The sequence below is a fragment of the Molothrus ater genome, chromosome 2, assembly GCF_012460135.2.
Source record: "Molothrus ater isolate BHLD 08-10-18 breed brown headed cowbird chromosome 2, BPBGC_Mater_1.1, whole genome shotgun sequence".
Classification (NCBI taxonomy): Eukaryota; Metazoa; Chordata; class Aves; order Passeriformes; family Icteridae; genus Molothrus; species Molothrus ater.
The window spans coordinates 86,299,788-86,319,625 of NC_050479.2; the positions used below are offsets into that span (position 1 = coordinate 86,299,788).

At 47.2% G+C, this 19,838-nt stretch overlaps 2 protein-coding genes across 2 annotated transcripts in view; one reads left to right on the forward strand and one right to left on the reverse strand.

Moving 5' to 3' along the window:
- The window catches only part of GDPD4 (glycerophosphodiester phosphodiesterase domain containing 4), a 39,186-nt gene extending 36,033 nt beyond the window's left edge, over nucleotides 1-3,153 (forward strand). The window contains exons 15-16 of the mRNA XM_036383419.1: nucleotides 1,513-1,601; nucleotides 2,165-3,153. Coding sequence (XP_036239312.1) covers nucleotides 1,513-1,601; nucleotides 2,165-2,196 — 121 coding nt within the window. The 3' untranslated portion in view covers nucleotides 2,197-3,153. The remainder of the gene's footprint in view (nucleotides 1-1,512; nucleotides 1,602-2,164) is intronic.
- A 1,081-nt stretch (nucleotides 3,154-4,234) lies between these two features.
- Nucleotides 4,235-19,838, reverse strand: part of MYO7A (myosin VIIA) — a 99,383-nt gene continuing 83,779 nt past the window's right edge. The window contains exons 33-51 of the mRNA XM_036389421.1: nucleotides 19,333-19,560; nucleotides 18,740-18,910; nucleotides 17,622-17,739; nucleotides 17,217-17,343; nucleotides 16,933-17,102; nucleotides 16,644-16,834; nucleotides 15,986-16,110; nucleotides 15,099-15,256; nucleotides 14,462-14,615; nucleotides 14,190-14,345; nucleotides 13,733-13,838; nucleotides 11,919-12,032; nucleotides 10,759-10,846; nucleotides 9,853-9,959; nucleotides 9,467-9,652; nucleotides 8,495-8,611; nucleotides 7,935-8,018; nucleotides 7,285-7,404; nucleotides 4,235-6,556 (exon numbers count right to left, since the gene is read on the reverse strand). Of these exons, the coding sequence (XP_036245314.1) occupies nucleotides 6,467-6,556; nucleotides 7,285-7,404; nucleotides 7,935-8,018; nucleotides 8,495-8,611; nucleotides 9,467-9,652; nucleotides 9,853-9,959; nucleotides 10,759-10,846; nucleotides 11,919-12,032; nucleotides 13,733-13,838; nucleotides 14,190-14,345; nucleotides 14,462-14,615; nucleotides 15,099-15,256; nucleotides 15,986-16,110; nucleotides 16,644-16,834; nucleotides 16,933-17,102; nucleotides 17,217-17,343; nucleotides 17,622-17,739; nucleotides 18,740-18,910; nucleotides 19,333-19,560 (2,610 nt within the window). The 3' untranslated portion in view covers nucleotides 4,235-6,466. The remainder of the gene's footprint in view (nucleotides 6,557-7,284; nucleotides 7,405-7,934; nucleotides 8,019-8,494; nucleotides 8,612-9,466; nucleotides 9,653-9,852; nucleotides 9,960-10,758; nucleotides 10,847-11,918; nucleotides 12,033-13,732; nucleotides 13,839-14,189; nucleotides 14,346-14,461; nucleotides 14,616-15,098; nucleotides 15,257-15,985; nucleotides 16,111-16,643; nucleotides 16,835-16,932; nucleotides 17,103-17,216; nucleotides 17,344-17,621; nucleotides 17,740-18,739; nucleotides 18,911-19,332; nucleotides 19,561-19,838) is intronic.

The following is a 19,838-nucleotide window of genomic DNA, read 5'->3' on the forward strand; positions in this document are numbered from 1 at the left end:
TTCCCTTCCCTTCCCTTCCCTTCCCTTCCCTTCCCTTCCCTTCCCTTCCCTTCCCTTCCCTTCCCTTCCTTCCCTTCTGGAAAGGGAAGAAAGACCCAAAAGTTCCCCAAAACTTCTCTGTTTCTCCTGCTTGCTCTCATTTTCTCTTCATTTTGGCAACTTAGACATTGTTTGCCCTCAGGATTCAGTGGAGAACTGGTAGATTTATAGTAGCAACATAAACCAATTATCAAAGCTGCTGGGCTGAGAAAGGAACTGATTTTTCTCTTATTAGTATTTGACAGTGTTTCATTGGACTGATTTGTTAGGACAGCTCTCAGTGTTAAAATTTGAGCATCCCATGTCTCTCTGCACGTGCCAGAGCCCCAGGAAATCCATCCTCTCACAGGAAATCCATCCTCCCACAGAAAAATGTCTGACTGTGTCACAGAGGCCACATTTTGTTTCCTTCCACTCTGTCAAAGATTATTGGGAATTCTGGAGTTCATGGAATGGGCTCACCCCAGCTGGTCGTGTTTGGCTGCTGGATGTTCTGCTCTGCCACAGTTGTATGAGGATCATGCCTGTGCCTCATCCCAGTGGTGCCCAAGGAAAGCAGGATGTGCTGGGCTCAGCTCTTCAGATGGGTGCAGATGGGTGGGTGGGAGGATCAGAGCAGCCAGCCCAGGGGAGTTTTTTTGCAGGGTGCTGGCAGTACAATGATGCTGCTGGTGAGTATCAAGAGTAACTTCTGGAAGTTTGGGAAGCCCCTGAGTGAGCACTCTGGGCTGCTGTTAACTGTGACTTGCTTTGGCATAGGAAGAGGTTGGAGTGCTAATATTACTCTGGGATGGTGAAAAAAATAATTAATAGCAGTTTGGCAGTGATGAACTAGCAGCTGTATGGGAATTTTTGCTGGGTGTCCCGGTTTTCCCCGAGGCAAGGTGGTTCCTTCCTTTCCTTCCCCTCTTACCCTGCTCTGCTCTCCTCAGGTCCTGCTTTCCCCTTGTTTTCAAGGCTACAGGTTTCAGGGAGGTACACAATCACCCCTGTAAAGCATCACCACCACCATCAGACCTTCCCATGTCCAGCTCCTCCAGGATCATGTTCATGTTGTGTGCATTTCCCAAGCAAGGGCATCCCCAGCCCTCCTGGGATCAAAGGGCCATTAGCAGTGCCTCAGTGCCCTGTGTGGTCTTGTCAGGTTTATGAACACACCAAAATCACAGTTTTTAAATTTCTCTGGCTGCTTTAGAACCAGTGTTTGTAAACATTCTGGGGGGTTTGGAGCTCTTAAATCTTGCTTAGAAAACAGGGCTTAATCAGAAAGTTGCCTTCAAAATGCTGCTGCACACATGAAGTGTGGATGCTTAGACATCAGTCATGCACTTGAGTCCTTTCTCAGTAAGAACCTGAGAAAATCCCAAAATACCTGCCCTCACAAAGTAGGAAAAAGCTGTCCAAGGCAGAAGGGGGCTGTGAGGAACACCACAGCAGGCAGCAGCCTGACCCAGGTGCCTTTGCCCCATGCAGGTGGCGAGAGAAGAATTTCTCCTGCTGTCCTGCCGGGGACAGTAACTCGATGATAGAGAATGGTGGCTCCTACAACAAATTCAAGACAGGTGAGTGGGGCAAGGAGAACAGCTGCCTCCTGCTCAGGGTGGTCTCTGTGGGAGTACTGAGATCCTGATGGGTGGGTTGGTGGTGGGTGTCCATACTTTAAATATGGAAGTGTCCATACTTAAGTAAGGAAGGTTATGAGGAAGGATGCAGTCTGGGTTATCTCAGCCCCAGACCCTGTAGCAGCTCAATCCAATTGGCCCTGCTTCAAGCAGAGACTGGGGCAGACACCTCCAAATGTCCCCTCCAATACTCATTACTCTGCTATGCTGTGAAAAGAGACTCTGGAGGCACTGAGAACTCTTGGTTCTGCCAGGCAGGGTGGGATTGGCTGAGGACCCTCCCACACACCACATTTCTGCACCCATGGAGCTATCAGCTATCATCCAGACAAAATGACCCAAGCTGGGCTGCATGCATTTTCTGCACCCATGGAGCTATCAGCTATCATCCAGACAAAATGACCAACCTGGGCTGCATGCATTTTCAAACAGGTTCTGTTTGCTCACAGTGGCTGTCAGAACAGATGCAGATGTTTGGTAGCTCACTGTGTCTCCTTTTCCAGAGCTCAGCAACATGCCTGCCGTCCTGGCCTGACATGGGCAGAGAGGGGACACGGACCTGCCATCTCCATGAGGCCGGGGAGACCAGGCTGGTGGGGGCTCAGATCTACCTGGTGAGGAGGAGACATTTGCCTTCATGGCCCTGCTGGAGATGAGCACCAACCTTCCTCTCCTACAGCTTTTCTCACATTCCCATGCCTGTCAGGGATCCTTGGGGTACAGGAGAGCGCAGATGGAGTTGCAGCCATGAAGAAAACTGTGTGTTATGGTGAGATGCAGCAACCACATGGGAGCCACCATTTACTCGAGACCACTGGCATCCCACAGGGCAATCATTCCTGCTGTGCATAAGCCCTGTTTCCACACATGCTGCAAAGATCTGAGCATCCTCCGGACCTCCTCGTTCTCAGGTGCCCAGATTTCTCGTATCAGACCAGCCTCTTCTCCACACACTACCTCCCATCCTCCCCCCTTGCAGGTGTCCTCCATCCCCAAGAGCACACTATCCCCACCACGATGGTCAGGTGCTGCTGGCTGGCTCATTACAATCGGTATCTTTCTGTAACAGAGGTAGGGGCAACTTTGGTTTTCCTTTTCCCCACTCTTGCCCTGCCACAGAGCCTAACAGGACAATCTCCTCCCCTTGTCTGTGGGCGAGGGCATGTGGGGGCTGAAGGACTTTTCGGTGTCTTGGCCATGTAGCTACTGGGACTATGACCTGTAAGAACCACTTTTCTTCAGAAGGATGGAGCTGTGTGTGAATTGGTTCCACCAAGTGTTTGCTTTTCCTTTGGGAAGGTCTGTACACCTTTACTACAGCCTGGGATTTATTCCAATTTTCATTTCTCCCAGTGGCTGCTGGCACATAGTGGCTGCTCTTTAAGGGAGATGTAAACATCTCTCAGGTTTAAGCCATATCTTTCTACTTGAAGAAATAATATGTTTTTTTGTAAATTGCAAGTGATGTTTTAAATACATTTTATCTCTCCTATCCTGTTTTGTTCTTATTTCTGCAAACTGGGAAGGGGAAAAAATACAGTAGTCTTTACCTGATCTAGACTACAGATATTTCTTATATGTGAGCCTTTTGTTAAATGAAGTGATCACAAATGAGAGGGCAGCATTAAGTTTCAGAGTTACATCTGTGCTGAGAAGCACCCAAACATTTCCAAGTTGTAATTTTGGAGTATTTTGGAGGCTAGAAATGTGAAAAAGGAAGATCCTCTTTTGGAAAAAGGCTAAAGGGCTGATGAATTGTTGTAGAGCAGCTCCAGATCTATGAAATATGGGGAGTGGATGGTGTTATATCCCCCTCCCCCTGCCCTGCATACATAGATGGTTCCTAACTTTTCATGGGTACCACTCACGTAGGGAATGTGAGCAATAAAAGTAGGAGGTGGGGAGTGTGTGTGGGTTAAGTGTGGTGTGCACCATGGGCTCCTCAGCCTGTGCCTTGGTGTTCAAGTGAGGGACTTGGCTGTGGTTCCCCAACCGCTGCCTGTAATGTACATTGGGAAAAGCCACCTCAACGCTCTTTGATCCATGTTATCTAGCTGCTGCTTGGCCAGTATGCACAGGGTAACTCTACCTGTACTCACCCTCCTCATCCTCAGAAGCTTTGCCTAGGCAGAGCCTGGCCACTTAGACCTGTGGTTTCCTTTAATGTTTTACACTGTCGCATCTCAGCTACTATTTTTGTTGCTTCACAGCTAGCAAGGTCTGGCACCTTGTTAAGCACATGACAGGTCGTCTGACTCCCACGCACAGACCTTTCACCCAACACTTCTACATGCAGTGATTAAGCTCAGAACTTGAGTGGAAGATTCAGCCCTTGTCAAAGAGGACAAGCAATGGACTTCAGTGGTTTTTTTTACCAAAAGAAAAGATTTCAATCAATTTCCAGTCTAGGTACACTGATGGTTTGTTCCCCCTTGATGGAACAATCAGGAATTGCTCTCATCAGGAATTGCACAGTGCAAGGAGAAGTCTTGTCCACAACAAGAACCTGGAAGCCCTGATCCCACCCCTCCCCTGGAGATGTCACCATGACTGCACAGTGCAGAACAGCCTCCCACAAGCCACTTGATGCTTTTTAATTGGAGTATTTCACTTGGACACATGTTTTTTCATGTTACATTGCTTGGTGTGAATACAAAGAGGCCAGCAGATGCTAATACATAAGACACACAGGTACACACACAGAGTCCCAGCCCTGCCCAAAATTATGGGGTGCATGGGATGCCAACAGAGCTGTAAGTGGAGGGTGGTGGCAGGGGAAAGATGACCCAGGACAGCTCTGGAAAACACTGCTGTGCTGCAATGTCTGCTGAGTGTGCAATGGGTGGCAGGGATAGCTGGAGACTCAGAAAAAGCAGTGATGGTGTGGAGATGATAGGCATGTGTCTAAGGACAAGTGGGATCCCTGGGACAGCTGGATCATGGCAGCTGGGGAAGGGAGAGAAATGTCAGAGATGGATGGTGAGAAGGCAGCTGGGTTCCCAATGCAGCCTTGGTGTAACCATACTCCCTTCACCAGAGTGCTTTGGGTAGGGGATAATGGAGGAAGGGGATCTCCTAGCAGCCCTGTCTGGATGGTGGGTGTCTCCATGCAGCCTCTCATTCTCTTTGATGGAGCAACCAAAGTCATAAGTCACTGCTCCATCCCACTTGAACGTCACAGTCCTCGAGGTCTGGTAGGCTGCCAATTCTGCCTGGCACACCATGGTGCTGCAGACCTGAGCTCAGCTGAGCTTAACAGAGCAGCGTGTGACACCCCACAATATGGACTTGTACAAAAGCAGTCAAACCCAGCCCAATGCACAGGAACAAGAGAGGCCTCAATATCTACTGAGATCCACTCAGTGTGGTTACAACAACAACAGATCTTTGTGACAATTGTCCCCTCTCTTGATACCCCACATCCAGCCATGTCTTTGAAGCCTGGATTTTGGAAAGGCACCCCCCCCAGGCTTCTCTCCCTGCATCCTCCCAGACACAACGTGGTTTCAGCCTCCTCTCTGCCAGCAGGTCCCGTCTCTGCTCCAAAGTGGGCTGGTCTGCACTGTGTGGCATTGGGTGGCAGATGAGACAAACAGCCAGCAGATGAGTACAGCCAATCAAAGATGGAGACAAGACCACCAAAGTCAAGGGTCTGCCCTTCTGTGAGTGGTTCAGGTCCAGCTAGGACTCATGAAGAGCTGCTTTACACAGAAACACACACACAAACCACAATAAAATCGTCAGCTGGTACGAACCCGATGGCCAAGGTAATGTTTGAATTACAGCCCAACACAGGCTTAGCTTCAGTCTTCCAAACATGGGGTGTTCAAAACTCCTATATCCATATTGAAGTTTGCAGCAAAAGTCAAGGTTAATTTGTCTGGACACAGGGAGCAAAAGGAATTAATTAATTTTCCAAGCATCACTTCCAGCTGAGCCCTTAGGTTGAGAAAGATGTGCCTTACTCAGCCTCTGTCAGTCATGGCTCTTGGGGAGTCTCTGGGCAAGGGTTTGTTCTGCAGGTCAGCATCCAGATACCGGCACGAAATACAGGATTTTTTTCCTTTTTAATATTTTAAAAAATAAATAGAAGAAGAAACAAAACTTTAAAATTTGTTCTTTAAATATTTCCAGCATTGCACGGATAGGACTTTAGTACACTAGCCTGTTCGATCAGTAGTTTGTTTATTCTGATTCCTAGTTAAAATGTGCTCCTCCCTGCCTGCTTTTTCTTTCTGTACATCTTAAGAACACAGTGCATTCTTTTGTAATGACTAAAAAACAAGCCCTGCAGTGTTCACTGGACATCTTTCCAGCATGGGTTAGGGCTCACTTATTCTTCTTCAAACCTGAAATTCCCAGAACTTCACCAAAAACATGTTAGCATCCTAACAGCTCTCATATTTAAGAAAAGAGCAACAAATGAAAACAAAGCAAGCCACACACACACACAGACACACACACACACAAAAATCCTCATCCAAGAGCCTTTGTGACCTCCTGCTGGAGTGTCTTTGCCTTGGTCACTCTCCGAGAGCAGTGGTGTCCCCTGGAAATCTTTGAGGTGCAGGATTGAGTTGGGATGCAGGGTGAGGAAGGTGAGTAGGAGGTCAGAGATAGTCATCTTCGCTGGAAGGGGAGGTGGGATTGGAGCCCTCAAGGTCAGAGTCCATTGAACTCCCTGATGGTGTTCGGCTCATCTTCCACATCTGGGAGGCAAAGTTTCTTGCCCAGCTGCACGGGTATCCCACAGCCCTCAGCTGGTGAATTAGCCCCATGACCATGTGCCAGTGGCTTCTTGCAGTTCACTTGCTACCCTTTGCACTCCTCTGTTTGCTCATGGCTGTTAGCATCTGGCTGATGTACGAGGTCAAAAGATCATCCATCTTGTACCCCTGAGGAGGAGAGGGAAGATGTTACCAGCCTCCAGAGCACAGCTTACAGTCTCTGGTTTGAGCCTCCTGAACACACTGGCTACCAGTTCTTGCCTTGCCAGTGTAAGCCAAATTTTCAGGTACATTTTGACCTATTCCACCATTTTCCTTGGGTGAAATGTCACCACCACAAAAAACACTGTCCAAACATAATTTGCAACTTTGAGATGAAGGAGCTCCCTGTCCCAGGATGCTTCTGAGGCTGAGGACATAGGGGGCTTTGGATAGGACATAAATTTTCAAATGGCCAACAAACTACTGAATGCCTCAGATTAGTAACAAACCAAAAGGAATTTTTATCCTTTGTGCTTTGGGTTTAAGATAGTCTAGGAGAAGGTTTATTGCTGTGATTGTTACTAGGGACAAGCTGGGTAAATGGTATTGGTTAAAGAGCTCAGGAGTACCCCTTGAGCCCATATCAGCTTTAATGTGTTTTCAGTCCAGTTATAGGGAGCAATCACTCATGCTCCTGACACAGAAACATCCCAAGCACCATAGGCTTGCTTGTTAGTTGGATGATGGACCAAGTGAGAGCCTTGAATCATTGAGCAGAGCCATGGGAAATTCAGAAGAAAAAAATTGTATCAGCGGCTCTTCTGAGAGACCACTTTCAGCCCAGAGAATTCCTGAGACACAATTTGCTGCCAAATCCAAAGTCAGGATTTGGTCTAATCTTTAATGCTTCTTACCAGGGAGGTCTCACAGAGCAGCTTGCTTCCTCTCACCAAGTTGCCAATGGTTATGTGGAAATACGTGTTGCCACTGCTCCAGTTGGAGATCTTGGTGAAGGGGTGAGTGATGAGAATATCCTGGTGGGAACACAAAACTGACACTCAACATGCAAGAGAACCTCAACTTCCATGAGGGGCTGTGGACACTTCTCATTGTCCCTGTTCACTTTCCATCACAGCAGGCCAAGGATGTCTAGTGTGAGACTCATGGGAATGGCAGTGAGATCAAGACTCCAGATCCTCCAGAGCTTGTGGAGGACTGCTACAATAGAATGGCCATGCAGGTGTTGGAAGTAACTAGTAGGATCTCATTTACTCCAACTCCTGTCCTATTGCCTGTGAAAGGATTAAGGAAGGAGTGTGTGCATCCTCCAGGCACAGGGCCCTAATAGTTGATGCTCTCAATCCACATTTTGTTGAAAAAGTCTGGGCTGGCTCTGTGCAACAGTGAATTTCTGCCTCCAGAAAATTTTCTGTCTATCCAGCCTTTCTAACCTGGCTTAAAGAGAACTCTCTAACTACTGAACAACACACTCTTTAGGATGTCTTCTGTGAGGGCTTGGGGACTGGGCTCAGGAGCATCTGGTGAATGCCCAAGTTTTGCTTACCTTGGTTTTGAGATCAATGAGGCTGACTCCATGCTTATTGATGGCAATTAGAAGGATTTCTGGATAATTTGGCTCTGTAGTTTGCTGTTGGAAAAGAGGTGAACTGGTTAGGGGATGTGTCAAGCAAAATCAGACCCGTTCCTGTTTCCTCTCTCCCTGTCTTCTCCTGACAGCACTGGCTTCTACTGTCCTTGATGCAACTGTAGTGCCATGGTGGGTGGTCTGGATTTGGTTTGTGGTGGGTACAGACACATCCCTTGGGAAAAAAAACAGGTTCCCCTTTGCCTTGGTAAAACAGAGAAGAGCTCTTGTGTGTTCAGCAGCACAGCTGTGGGAACAGCCCCAATGACTGAGATATGCTGAAGCTCTACAATGCTTCTGTCTGGGTAAAAAGGCAGAGCAGCAATGAACGAGTGTGTTTGCACATTTCCAGTTAAGAGTATTACATTCTTCCCTGTTTCATCAGGATTGTCCCAGTCTGGTTCAGATCTGGAACCCCTCTGTGGTACAGGGCTCCTGATCTTGGATAAAAGCTGCCAGAGAACCCCCAGGGCAGGTACCTTCACTTCAAAGAATGCTGATCCAAATGTAGGCCACTTGAAGATAATCTTTAGAAAGGCAAGCTTGGCTTCTTCTCTTGTTTTGCCTGCATGTTTGTTGTAGTATGCCACGATGGACTGCAACAGAGAACACAACAGAGACGGAGGGTTTGCAGTACCTGGCACCAGGGATGTTTGCAGGAAAGGAGCATCAGTTCCACAACGACAGACTCATAGAAGAGTTTCGATTGGAAGGGACCTTTGAAAAGTCATCTAGCCCAGCTCTCCTGCAGTGGATAGGGCTGCCTTCCACTAGACCAGCTTGCTCTGGGTCCTGCCCAACCTGACCTTGATGTTTGATTCTAGCCTCTGTTCCAATAACACTTCAAAAATATGCTGGCTGGTCACTGGAGCAGGGCCTGGAGCCAAGGTAGGTCCTTTTTAAATAAGCTGAGCTGGTGACTCCATTAAAGAGATTATAAATTGTGATTATCCAATTTATGCAGCAGAAAAGACTGAGAGACCTTCAGCCCAGAGATCCTGATATCAGATAGGAAACAGAAAGCACTTTTTGGACTATTTCTTGGCAGTGAGATACTTCTAATATTTTAAGGCTAGACCTGTTTGCACCTGTGCCACAGCTCTCCCTGTGTAAAGCAAGAAGAATTTACCCTTTACTCAGTAGTTTGCATTAAATGACAGACCACCTCTTCACAAGAACATCTCTTAGCATGTTTCCATCTGGCTTTGCATCCACCAGTACAGCCAGTCTCAGTCCAAGAAAACCCAGGGCAAGGCATGTGTATGTGAACATGCATGTACAATCTCTCCTGTAAGTGGTGCCAGGGAAGCTGAAGCTCTGGTAAGGCTCCAGAAGGACCAGGTGTCACTGATTTTGGTAGTCCAACTTCAACACTGAATGTTGGACAAGTCACCTGAGAGACTGGGCATCTCCCAGCCAGGCCTGGTCTAGGAATCAAGCTGCTGGTTTACCCTTTTCCAGTCATCTGGAGAGAGCTGCCGGATGAGGTCCTGAGGCACCAACTCCTTCAGGAGTTTGGGGATGCTGGGGAAATAGGACTTGTCATCCTCAAACTTGACCCGGTAGATGAGAGCTGCCAGCTGCAGGACCTCTTCCCGTGAGCACTTGTGGTAGCCACGCAGGTACTTTGGTAACTCCTGCACGGAGGAAAGAACAGCAGAAAGATAGAGAGCATGTCTGTGCACCTTCACCCTCACATGCTAAATGGAGTTTGTGGAGGTATCCAGGCCCCTGGCTAAGAGGCTGTTGCCTGGGAACATCTGCAGATGGACAAGCCTTTGCAACCTGCTCCTAATCCATCCCAAGTCTCCATTGCTACTGCAGAGTCCTGGCGCACCTGGTAATAGTGGAAGATTGAGTCTGCCATCGAGTCTTTTCCAGGCGTTGTGTTGGTCCACAGTTTTTTCATGAAGAACACTTGGTAGGTGAGGGAAGGCACTATACCTGTGCAAGTGAAGCAAACATAACAGCTGGTGTGAGTATCAGCTGGGAATCGGTGTCTGCATCCAGCAGTGCCCATGTGCCATCACAGCCTGCAGGGACAGGGGCATTCACCAGGCCAACTGGGCTCTGACTTTGCAGAACAAACCACGTCACTGCCATGTAAGGCTTTAATAAGGTGGGAAAAGTGTCTGGGTTCACTCGCACAACTGTAATTCATTGATAGCACCCATGCCTAACACAGGACAGAGGAGTTGTACCCTGGAGGCACCTGTGTCTTACAGCCACTGGTAAATTCAGCAGAGCTGCAGCCAGTTCCACTTTGGATGTGGTCAGTGAGGTGACATGAATCTCATCACTGAAACCTTCCTGCAGGCACTGCCTGGAGAGATGGTCTCAAGCAGGTGCTTCTCACAGGGGCCAGGAAGAGCCTTGGAGCAGAGGTTTTACTGCTCCTGGATGGATCACCTCCCAGGTGATGTCCCCAGGGATGGTGCAGAGAGCACCACTCCCATCAGTGTGGCCCAACAGATCACAGGATCACAGAATCACTGAGGTTGGAAAAGACCTATAAGACTGAGTCCAACCATTAACCTAAACACTGCCAGGAGCACCATGAAGCCATGTCCCTAAGCACCACACCTACATTTTTTTGAACACTAGAGGACAGCGATTCCACCACTGCTGTGAACAGCCTGTTCCAATACTTGTGGCAGACTATGTGGTCAATCTCGTTTGAAAGGGATGGAGGGCAGTAGGAAGGCTGTGTGTGACCCATGCTGGGAAAAAAAATCATCATTACCATCTTTTGCTGGTCTTGCTTTCTTTATCCAGTCTGTCAGGTGTCTCACAAAGTCAAAGAAGAAATCTCCCTCCGGGACACTGATGACCTGAGGGACACAGCACACAGTCACAAAGGCTGAGCAAGTAAGTCATACAGTAGGATCACAGAATATCCTGAGTTGGAAGAGACCCAGAAAGATCATCAAAGTCCATCTTCTGGCCCTGCATAGGATATCTTTAAGAATCACACCATGTGCCTGAGAGCATTGTACAAATACTCCTTGAACTCCGTTAGGCTTGGTGCCATGACCACCTCTCTGGGGAGCCTGCTCCAGTGCCAAACCACCCTTTGTGTGAAGAACCTTTTCCTAGTATCCAACCTAAATGTTCCCTGACACAGCTTCACGCCATTCCCTTGAGTCCCATCACTGATCACCCCAGAGAAGAGATCAGATCTCTTCCCCTCACGAGGAAGTTGCAGACTGCAATGAGGTCTCCTCTCAGTCTCCTCTTCTCCAGGCTGAACAAGGCAAGTGACCTCAGCTGCTCCTCACACACCTTCCCCTCAAGGACCTTCACCATTGTAATAGCCCTCTCTAACAGCTTTATTTTCTTCTTATATTGAGGTGCCCCAAACAAGTGGCAGGACTCCACAGGCAGGGTTGGCCATTGCCCAGCCCATCTCCTGTGGTTGTGCTCACTGCTTTGCACTTCTTACACTGATGTGTTATGAACTGCTGATGTGAGAAAGCCAATGCCAGCACCTTGCTTCAGGCTCTGTCTCTAATTTCACCACTTACTCCTTATTGCAACTTGTTTCACTACAACCCTTCTTTTCCCTTCCTGATGACTATCTCCATAGATTTCTCCCAGTTACTAGAGGCAGCTTTAAGCTGCACATTTTTCTTACTTAGTCCTTTCTTATAAACCCAACTCAGGAACAGGCTAGGAGAGCTTTGCCTGTCTGTGCTTTAAGTCCTTTGGGGTGACTGCTGTAAGTCAGGGCTGTGGGACTGCAAACCTCACCTGCATCAGGTCAGATCTGACTTAGGAATGCCACACAGCTTGCAGAGAAATGCTTCTCACCACATGGCTCTGGCTCCAGCAATGTGTACCTACTGGCATGCAGGTTGTCCTGGGTAACTCAGGGCTACCTCAGCCCCTGGGTGGGTCACTCACCTTGTCGGAGATTTTGACAAAGAGGCTGAAGCCCTCAGAGGACTTCAGGAGCAGCCTGTTGGAGATGTTCTGGCAGAAGTCCTTGGCTTTCGTGCTGGATTCCACTTCAAATGCCTACAAAGAGAGGAAGATCACCACTGCCATCTAAGGGTTAATTTCCACTTTTTGCTCTCTTTGAGGACCTCCAGGTGCACATGCACAAAGGAGTTTAGATGTCCACAAAGGGGTTTAGATGCCCACCACCAGTGAAATCAGTGACACTGTGGACTGGGACTCTGGGCATTGAAGGGATGTCTGCAGAAGCTCTGTCATGCTACTGCTGTACCACTGCGCTTTGTGATGCTGTATCTATATTCTGTGCTGGCTTATCTAGAGCTCCCCATGCAATGCAAGAGATTTTTCTGATCTAACAGTGAAGTGTCAGAACTATTGGCTTGAGGAAAGAGGGGTGGGAAAGACAGAGTGAGAGATCTCCAGGCTGATTTGTCCTGTCTCTCCAGTGATGATGAGGAAGTCAGATGCCTGGCTTAGACTAGGTCTAAGCCAGATGCCTGGTTTCTAGATAGCTGAATAGAGGGGAAATGATTCCTGTTTTGTGGATATCTAAAGCATGGGATGTTTAAAGGTCTGTCCCATTTGTATGCACATTCCAATTCTGGTTTTGCCTTTTGAGCTGTGCTCAGCATTTACATTGCCTCAGTTCTGCTCTGCCCACTTAATGAGATTCAGCTCATAGCAGTTCAAGGAACTTAAGCTTCTGATCACCACTGAACTACCAAACTACCAGGACCCACGTTCCACATCCCACAAGAGTCTGATTTGGGGTTCAGCGCTGCTAATGCTCAGCACCCCACCAGTGCAGATGTATGTTGTACTGGAATGATGCCACTCTCTCCACCTGGTGACTTCCATGGCCAAACAGATCACAGCAAACCCATCCAAGTGTAGAAATCCCCACATCCTCCTCCTATTGGCTCTCACACAGATGCATGTGTATGAAGTAGTGTCATGCTCAGTGCTGGTCATGCAGGAAAAAATATTCAAAGTGATGAGAAACCCCAAGAGTTCCCTCAGCTCTCCTTTACAGATAAACAAGGGCACTCCCAGCTGCTGCAGAGGAATCATCCTTTTCCTTCCATTGGTGTGGATTGTTTTACAAATAAACCCACTTGGAAATACAGAAATTTAGTTGTACCCAGGCGTATGAGGGAAGAGAGAGATGTGAGCCTCATAGGAAGACCAACCAGTAGGTGAGACAGCAGTATCTGCAAGGACATGCCTATCTGCTCTGGCATCAATATGACCAGCTGCCTTACCAGCATGTAAGATGCTTAGTGAGAGCTTCCTGAGTGCAGGTATCATTTCTGTGTCATCTCAGGTCAGAGGGGATAATTTCAGTCACCTACTTGCCAGTGCTGCAATATTCTGCTCATTTCCCAAGGGGGCCCATCATGGTACCCCTTTGGGTATTGTTGGGTGGGCAATATCTGTTGGTTATACTCCAAATAACTGAGAGCCAAGGCCTGTGAGCTACTGTGAGTGAATGGATAAGCCCATCCAGTTTCCCTCTTTCTGCACTCATACTCTAAAGCCTCCAGTGAACACCAGCAAAGCACCCATGTCTTGAAAAACACAGCTCACAACAAATCTGAGTAGACAAGGATGGATCTTCCTTGTTACGCTTTGGCCCAGAGGCTTCTGGAAAGGCTGAGCTTTTCTGAATCAGAACCAATATTAGCCTCTTCTGAGATTTTTGAGAATAAGAAAGTTGACAACCATCCTGACAGAAAAGAATTTCCTTCTCCCCCATTTACCTCATCAGTGTCATCAGGGAAGTAAACCTTGTGGAAAATTTGGGTCGTTTTGTGTTGAATGGCTTCCACTTCTACCAGATGGGGTGGGTATTTTCTGGATCCGTTCCTGCAAAACAGGAGGTGGCAAGTGTCACAGCATCATCATAGCAAGAATCCTTTTTAAATCTTCCCCTTTTAATGCATATCCTTTTGAGTAACTTCAGCCATTTTCTTAATATTATTTTTCTTCCAAAAAAGAAGAAAGTAACTGAAATGGATCTGGATGAAGTTGATTATTTCTATTTTCTGCACTGCTTATCAGAAACCCAACGTCCCTTTTAATCAGTTTGGTGGAACAGAGAGAGGCTGTGAGCTTTCACTGTGCCCCCAGACACCAAAGTATCTCCCACTTGTATTTTTTCACACATATTTGGAAGTTGTGGTACAGTCAGGACTAGGAGGTCTTTCAGTGCCATACCTCAAGGCTTTCTGGAGTCTCTGGATGCAGTCTGCTGCCAAGGGGTGATGTTTCCGGGATTGCAGGAACCTCTGGACATGGGGCAGGAGGATGTTACTCGGAGGGAAAAGGCCTGTACACAACCACAACAGCTCCCAGCCTTTCTCTTCACTGTATCTGCACAAGAAGAGACCCAGGAGGAAAAGAAAATCACTCGTGGCACGGACACTTCAGATCTGCTTTGCCCAACACAGTCTAGTACATTTGGGCCAAGTGGAACAAAGAGCTCTTACTTGATGTGGTTGTCTGTGAGCTGCTTGAGGGTCTGGCAGTAGATTTCATCCTTTAGGGGTTCGGCTTTCAAGGCACCTTCAAATATTTGGTCTGTCAGCTCATTGACTGAGCGGGTCCTTTTGGATGGGTAGTCACCCATATATTTCAGCACAGGTGGGAGGTAGGAGTTAAGGATGAGCTAATTGGGATATTTGGTGAAGGCCCTCTGTTGATGATGTTGTTAAAGACATCCTACACATGACTACAGAAGTGGCTGCAAAGGAATAGATTCAGCATCAAACTCTTTCCCCAGGCCATGTGGACTGATGAGGGCTGTGGCCATCCACAGCAGGTGCATTTGGAAGAGAGTCAGCTGAACCAAGACAGAACAGTGTCAGTGTGTGTGGACCAGCAGGACTCAATAACTGGTCTCTGAATCCTCACTGATTAAGAAGTAGACATGCGTCAGATTTCAAGGATGCTTAAGGTACAGATTTGTGGCGCAGACCCATTTCCAAGCCTGTGGCATGGTCCCACAGCCCTTAAGAGGAACCTCAAACCTTTCTTTGGGCTTTGCTTGGAGCCCTAAAGAGCCAGTTCAGCTCTTTGCCTGTCAGACCTGTTGCCCAAGGGGACTCCCAAGCAGAGGAAGGATATCAATAAAGGCCATACAGGCTTCTTGGGACAGCTCCTCACTGCCCAGGATCTTCTTCAGCAGTGGCTGTTTGATGGGCTCGCGGGTGTAACACCACAGCTTGTCCTTTCCACGGCTCTTGGTGATCATGACCCGGCTGAGGGTGTGTTTTGGAGGTGGTCTGGTGGCAAATACAAAGCAAGAGATGGAGAGATTACAGGGATAATAGGAACAGCTTATGGCCAATGTTTCACCTAGGACGGTTGCTCACAGCACCTGGCTAATGAACTCTTACATCAAAAGGGACATCACGATTTAGCAAGTATCCAGGTCAAGCTCCGCTCAAAGAGAACCACTTGTACTCTCCTATGGCTCAGAAGAGTCTCTTGTAGACCCTACTCCATTAATGACACCACAATCACCTACCCCACCCCTAAAAGCTTCTAGCCACAGGAAGGATGATGGCAATGAATGGTCAGGCAGCCACACTGAAAGAATATCACCTACCAGTATAAGCCTGACAAGGGGAAGACATCTCAGAGGATCTGATCTGCCTGTTTGGATTGCCAGCCCATCCAAACAGAAGTGGGAGCTTTGGTCAGCTGCATTCAGCAGTGGTGCACATTTAAATTTTTGAAGCTGAGATGAAAATGCCTATATAGCCTTAAGAACATCCTCCCATGTAATATTAAATTTCAAATTGCTACACCTCTGCTGAGAAGAAATCTTTTATAAAACCTTGTCTGTGGAAAACCTGCAGCTCAAATGCCATGACCTGAACCACAGGTCGCAGTTGTACAAAGTCACACAATGGGGTATTCAGAGTTTTTCCCAGTAGGAAAATTTTCCTGATTCCCAAGTTACCTGCAGATGGACTCCTATAATTTTTGAGAATGGCTAAAAAAATCACCTAAAATAATCGTAGGAAAATTCCTCCAAGGTGTATGGCTTTACTCTTTCTTCACTGTCTGAAACTGCCATCTGAGAGGTTCTGATAACATCTTGTCGTTGGTCAGGGGTCATTGTGACCAGGGCCTGTGGGATGAAAAACTCTCTGTTACCTGGTATCTGATGTATTCAAAGAGAGGAAGCAGATACAAAACAAGAACAGTGAAAATGAGAATATTCCATCAATTCCTGTTAACAGTCAGTTAGAACTGTGCAGTTATCATTTCTCTGTACCATTCTCAGTCACTGATGCAAGGAATAACAAGTATTTCCATAGTGTTGATCACTTCCTAAGGAAGAAAATGTGCTCTGGAACCTACAGCTCCACATGTGAATGTAGCAGTTCCCTCCAACCACAAACACACCTTTAAGCAGCCAGGCCAGCTGAAAGGATTTAGCACAATTCATGGACATTCCAAGTCACAAATTTGTGGCGTCCTAAGTGCCAAGATAAGAAGAAAGGCTGAGATCACTTCTGCCTTGGACAACTTGTCACCTCTCTCATCCTCTTTGGTTTCTGCCTTACGTTCAGGGGGACTTGGGCCAGATCTAAGCAGTCCATGAAGGCTTTGACTTCCCTGGACATTGTACCAAGGTGTGCAATTCGTAAGACTGCTTACCACGATCTCCAACGGAGGCATGGTAACGGTAGGCAAGACATAGACGGAATCAGTTGGGAAATCCCCTCTCTGCTTGGTCCGTTCATTGAACCCATTAGCCCACCCCGAGTTCATCACTTGTTCTCCTGTGTCCTGGTCCAGAACTATCAGGTCTCCTTTAAGGAAGCTGAGGAAGCCAGATTCTTCTCCCACTGCAAAAAACCCAACCATTGGTTAGAACTGTTGCTTTTTTTTTTTCCAAATTCCTCAGGAATATTATGTTTACCACTGAGCTGGGCTATTTACTTGCCTGGATTTGGGTTGTCTTGGAGAGTGACCACATACTTGGATCGTTTCCTTAGTCCTTCAAGGAAGGCCACCACCAGGTCCCGGATATCCTCTGCATTGTTGGAGGTGAAAGTGTATTCATCACCTTTAATGGTGGCCAGGGTGAAACTCTGCCCTTGTAGCTTTCCTCCTCTGGGATGTATTTTTATAGGAGACAAAAACATGAAACATAATGAAATCCAGAGGCAAAACCTGAAAAAAGACTGATCTATGGTGAAATTGCCAGCGCAGTCTATTCCTCCTTACCTGCTGCTTGACACAGCTGTGATCTCTGGGAAAGAGAGCTCTAAGAGAACCTGCTCCTGTTCATCCACAAAGTACACCCCTGTCCAGTTGACAGCTACAATCACATCATTTTTAGGCAGGCTTGGCCCTGGGGTTAAGACAAGACACTCAATCAGCTCATGAAGGGTCTTAGGATACAGAAAATGTTTCAAAGGAGGATGCAATGATCAAAAAGCTCTGTGTTTTTTAAGGGAGAGAAATAGTGGCAGACCCAAAGCCTGAGCCATTGCTAATCAGGATGCAACAAAAAATAATGTGTCCAAAAAGACCAGCTGGATGGTCCCCTTCTTGTCTCTGGAATCCCCATCTCTCCTTCCTTTTGCTTTAGAGCATCTGGTGCTCTGGGGATGTGCTCTACTGACTCACCTGAGAATTTGAAGGCTTCATAAAACCGAGAAAACAGCAAAGGCCACTTGAAACGTGCAAAATCCACTACTTCTTCCTTGACCTTTTTTGGGTCTGCCCTCTTCTGAGTATAAATTCCCTACAGAAAAAAGCAAACCACAATGAACATGAAGCAAAACACAGATATATCCAGGAAGAGAGCAAGGAAAAATCAATCCATGTAACCTGAAGATCTTGGAACAAATATTAATGGAGGTCTCAGTGGGGCTAAGGGCCAAACTACTACAGGAACAAGTGACAGTTTGGTCAAAGTCCTGGCCTTCAGTTCCCACTTTATGGAATAATTTGACTTGGAGAAACCTGGGAAAGCATTTGGAGTGACCAGTCTCAGTGAGGTTTGTCTCACTAGACTGTGGGTTTCCCTAAAGTAAGTGTTTGCTTTTCAGCTTGACATTCCTATAGCTGGAAGCAGACACTCATCCCTTAAGCCTCTTATTTAGGGCATCCTTTAGACACCTGACACTTCTGTACAAAGCTGACAGGCTGACGGGGGATGTGCAGGATCCAAGTGAATCCCTGTGTCTCCACTGACAGTTAAGTTGAGGTGAGACTCCCTATGCACATGGAGCTGTTTACATAGTAGGGATCCTGATCTGAAGCTGGCTCCTGATGTTAAATGAATGCCATGCTCATGCCAGGAACATCACCCCTCATGAGTGGTCATGAGTACTGGGTAATGAGTTATGGGAAGTGTTGTTGTGTGAGAGTGTCACAAATGTTCTAATTGAAGCCAGGGAGGTTTTATACAATACTTGGCACAATAAAGCCCTGACATTACCCAGAGACATGAACCACCTCTGTAATACCACCGGTAACACCACAGTCTTGTGTAACAGGAATGTCACCCCAGAGATGGTGTTTTGCATCTCACAGTAAATCTTTTGAGGATGTCTTTTGTCAGATCTTGCATAAAAAACAGTGCTAAAGCTGAATATGGCTAGTACAAGCCCTGCCCTTTCTCACAGCTTTACCTTCAGGCCAGGCTAAGAGCTGAGCTATGATGTCTAGCACATGTTTAAAAGGCAAGTGAAGTTATTGAAACATGACGTGGTCCTCGACAGGTGATCTATTGTCCCCACCTTTTTATGTGCAGCTATAATGAGCTGAGCCCATTTTTCCACTGTTTTTGAAGCTGTGATCTCTCTGTCTGGAATGTAGGATGGAATTAGATTTAGCAGCCTTTCCAGTACCATTTCTGACCCATAGTCCACATAGTACTGCTGGGAAGCCAGTTCTGCCAGATCTTCCTCCTGTGGGAGCCAAATAAATCAAGTTAATGCTGTCACCAAGTCATCACAACATCCATCCTCCACCACTCAAGAAGCATGTGGTGGAGGCTGGGTGTACTACATAATTGTGTGGGGATGCTTCTTTTGGCAGAACTTCACCTTTTGCGCCTTTTTGCACATCTAAGGTTCAGGACATTGACCACTGAAAGCTATGATTAAGCCTTACCATGTTCATTGTTAAGAATGCTCATGCAGCACATGGAAGCTTCCAAGCCGAGTCAAGAGGATCTGACTACTGTAGCTCCTGTTTTCCAAGTGAGTACCATAATGCCCAAGCTAATGGGTGTTCAGGGAGGAATATTTATCATCCCCTTCATGGTAACCTATTTCACCACCTCAAAGACACTTGTTGGACCAGACTGGGAGCTGCTGAGGTCGCATACCTTGTCACACCGGTACTCCCCAAACTTCACCCCTCGCACGATCTGTTGGTAGATGAGATTGGTAGCCACGTTGTCCTCACTGGGGTTGTGCCAGGGGGTGAAGATCTCCTTCCTGAAGAAGAGCCGCCACGGTGCGTTGCGCTCCTGCGCTCCCTGCTCCTTGGCATACTGCTCGCACTGGGACACAGCATCCATCACGTGGTCATTGCCACTCCCCAGCGAGGACACCTAGGCAGGGCAGAGAGAAATGTGCCATTCACCTGAACAAATGCAGACTGTTTTAGGTATAGAGATCTATTTTTGAGTTGCTCAGACTACCTTTATAATCAAAATAATAAAAATAATCAATGGTTCTATGTCATCTAGCCAGCCAAGTCCTGCAGCATGGCTGGGTGAGCCATTCCATTTTGAGCTCCAGCTTCCCATCCAGACTGAAAGAAGAGCATCAACATGATTCAGCAAAGCCAATGGTCCCATTTTAAACTATTGTTGATTCATACTGTGCT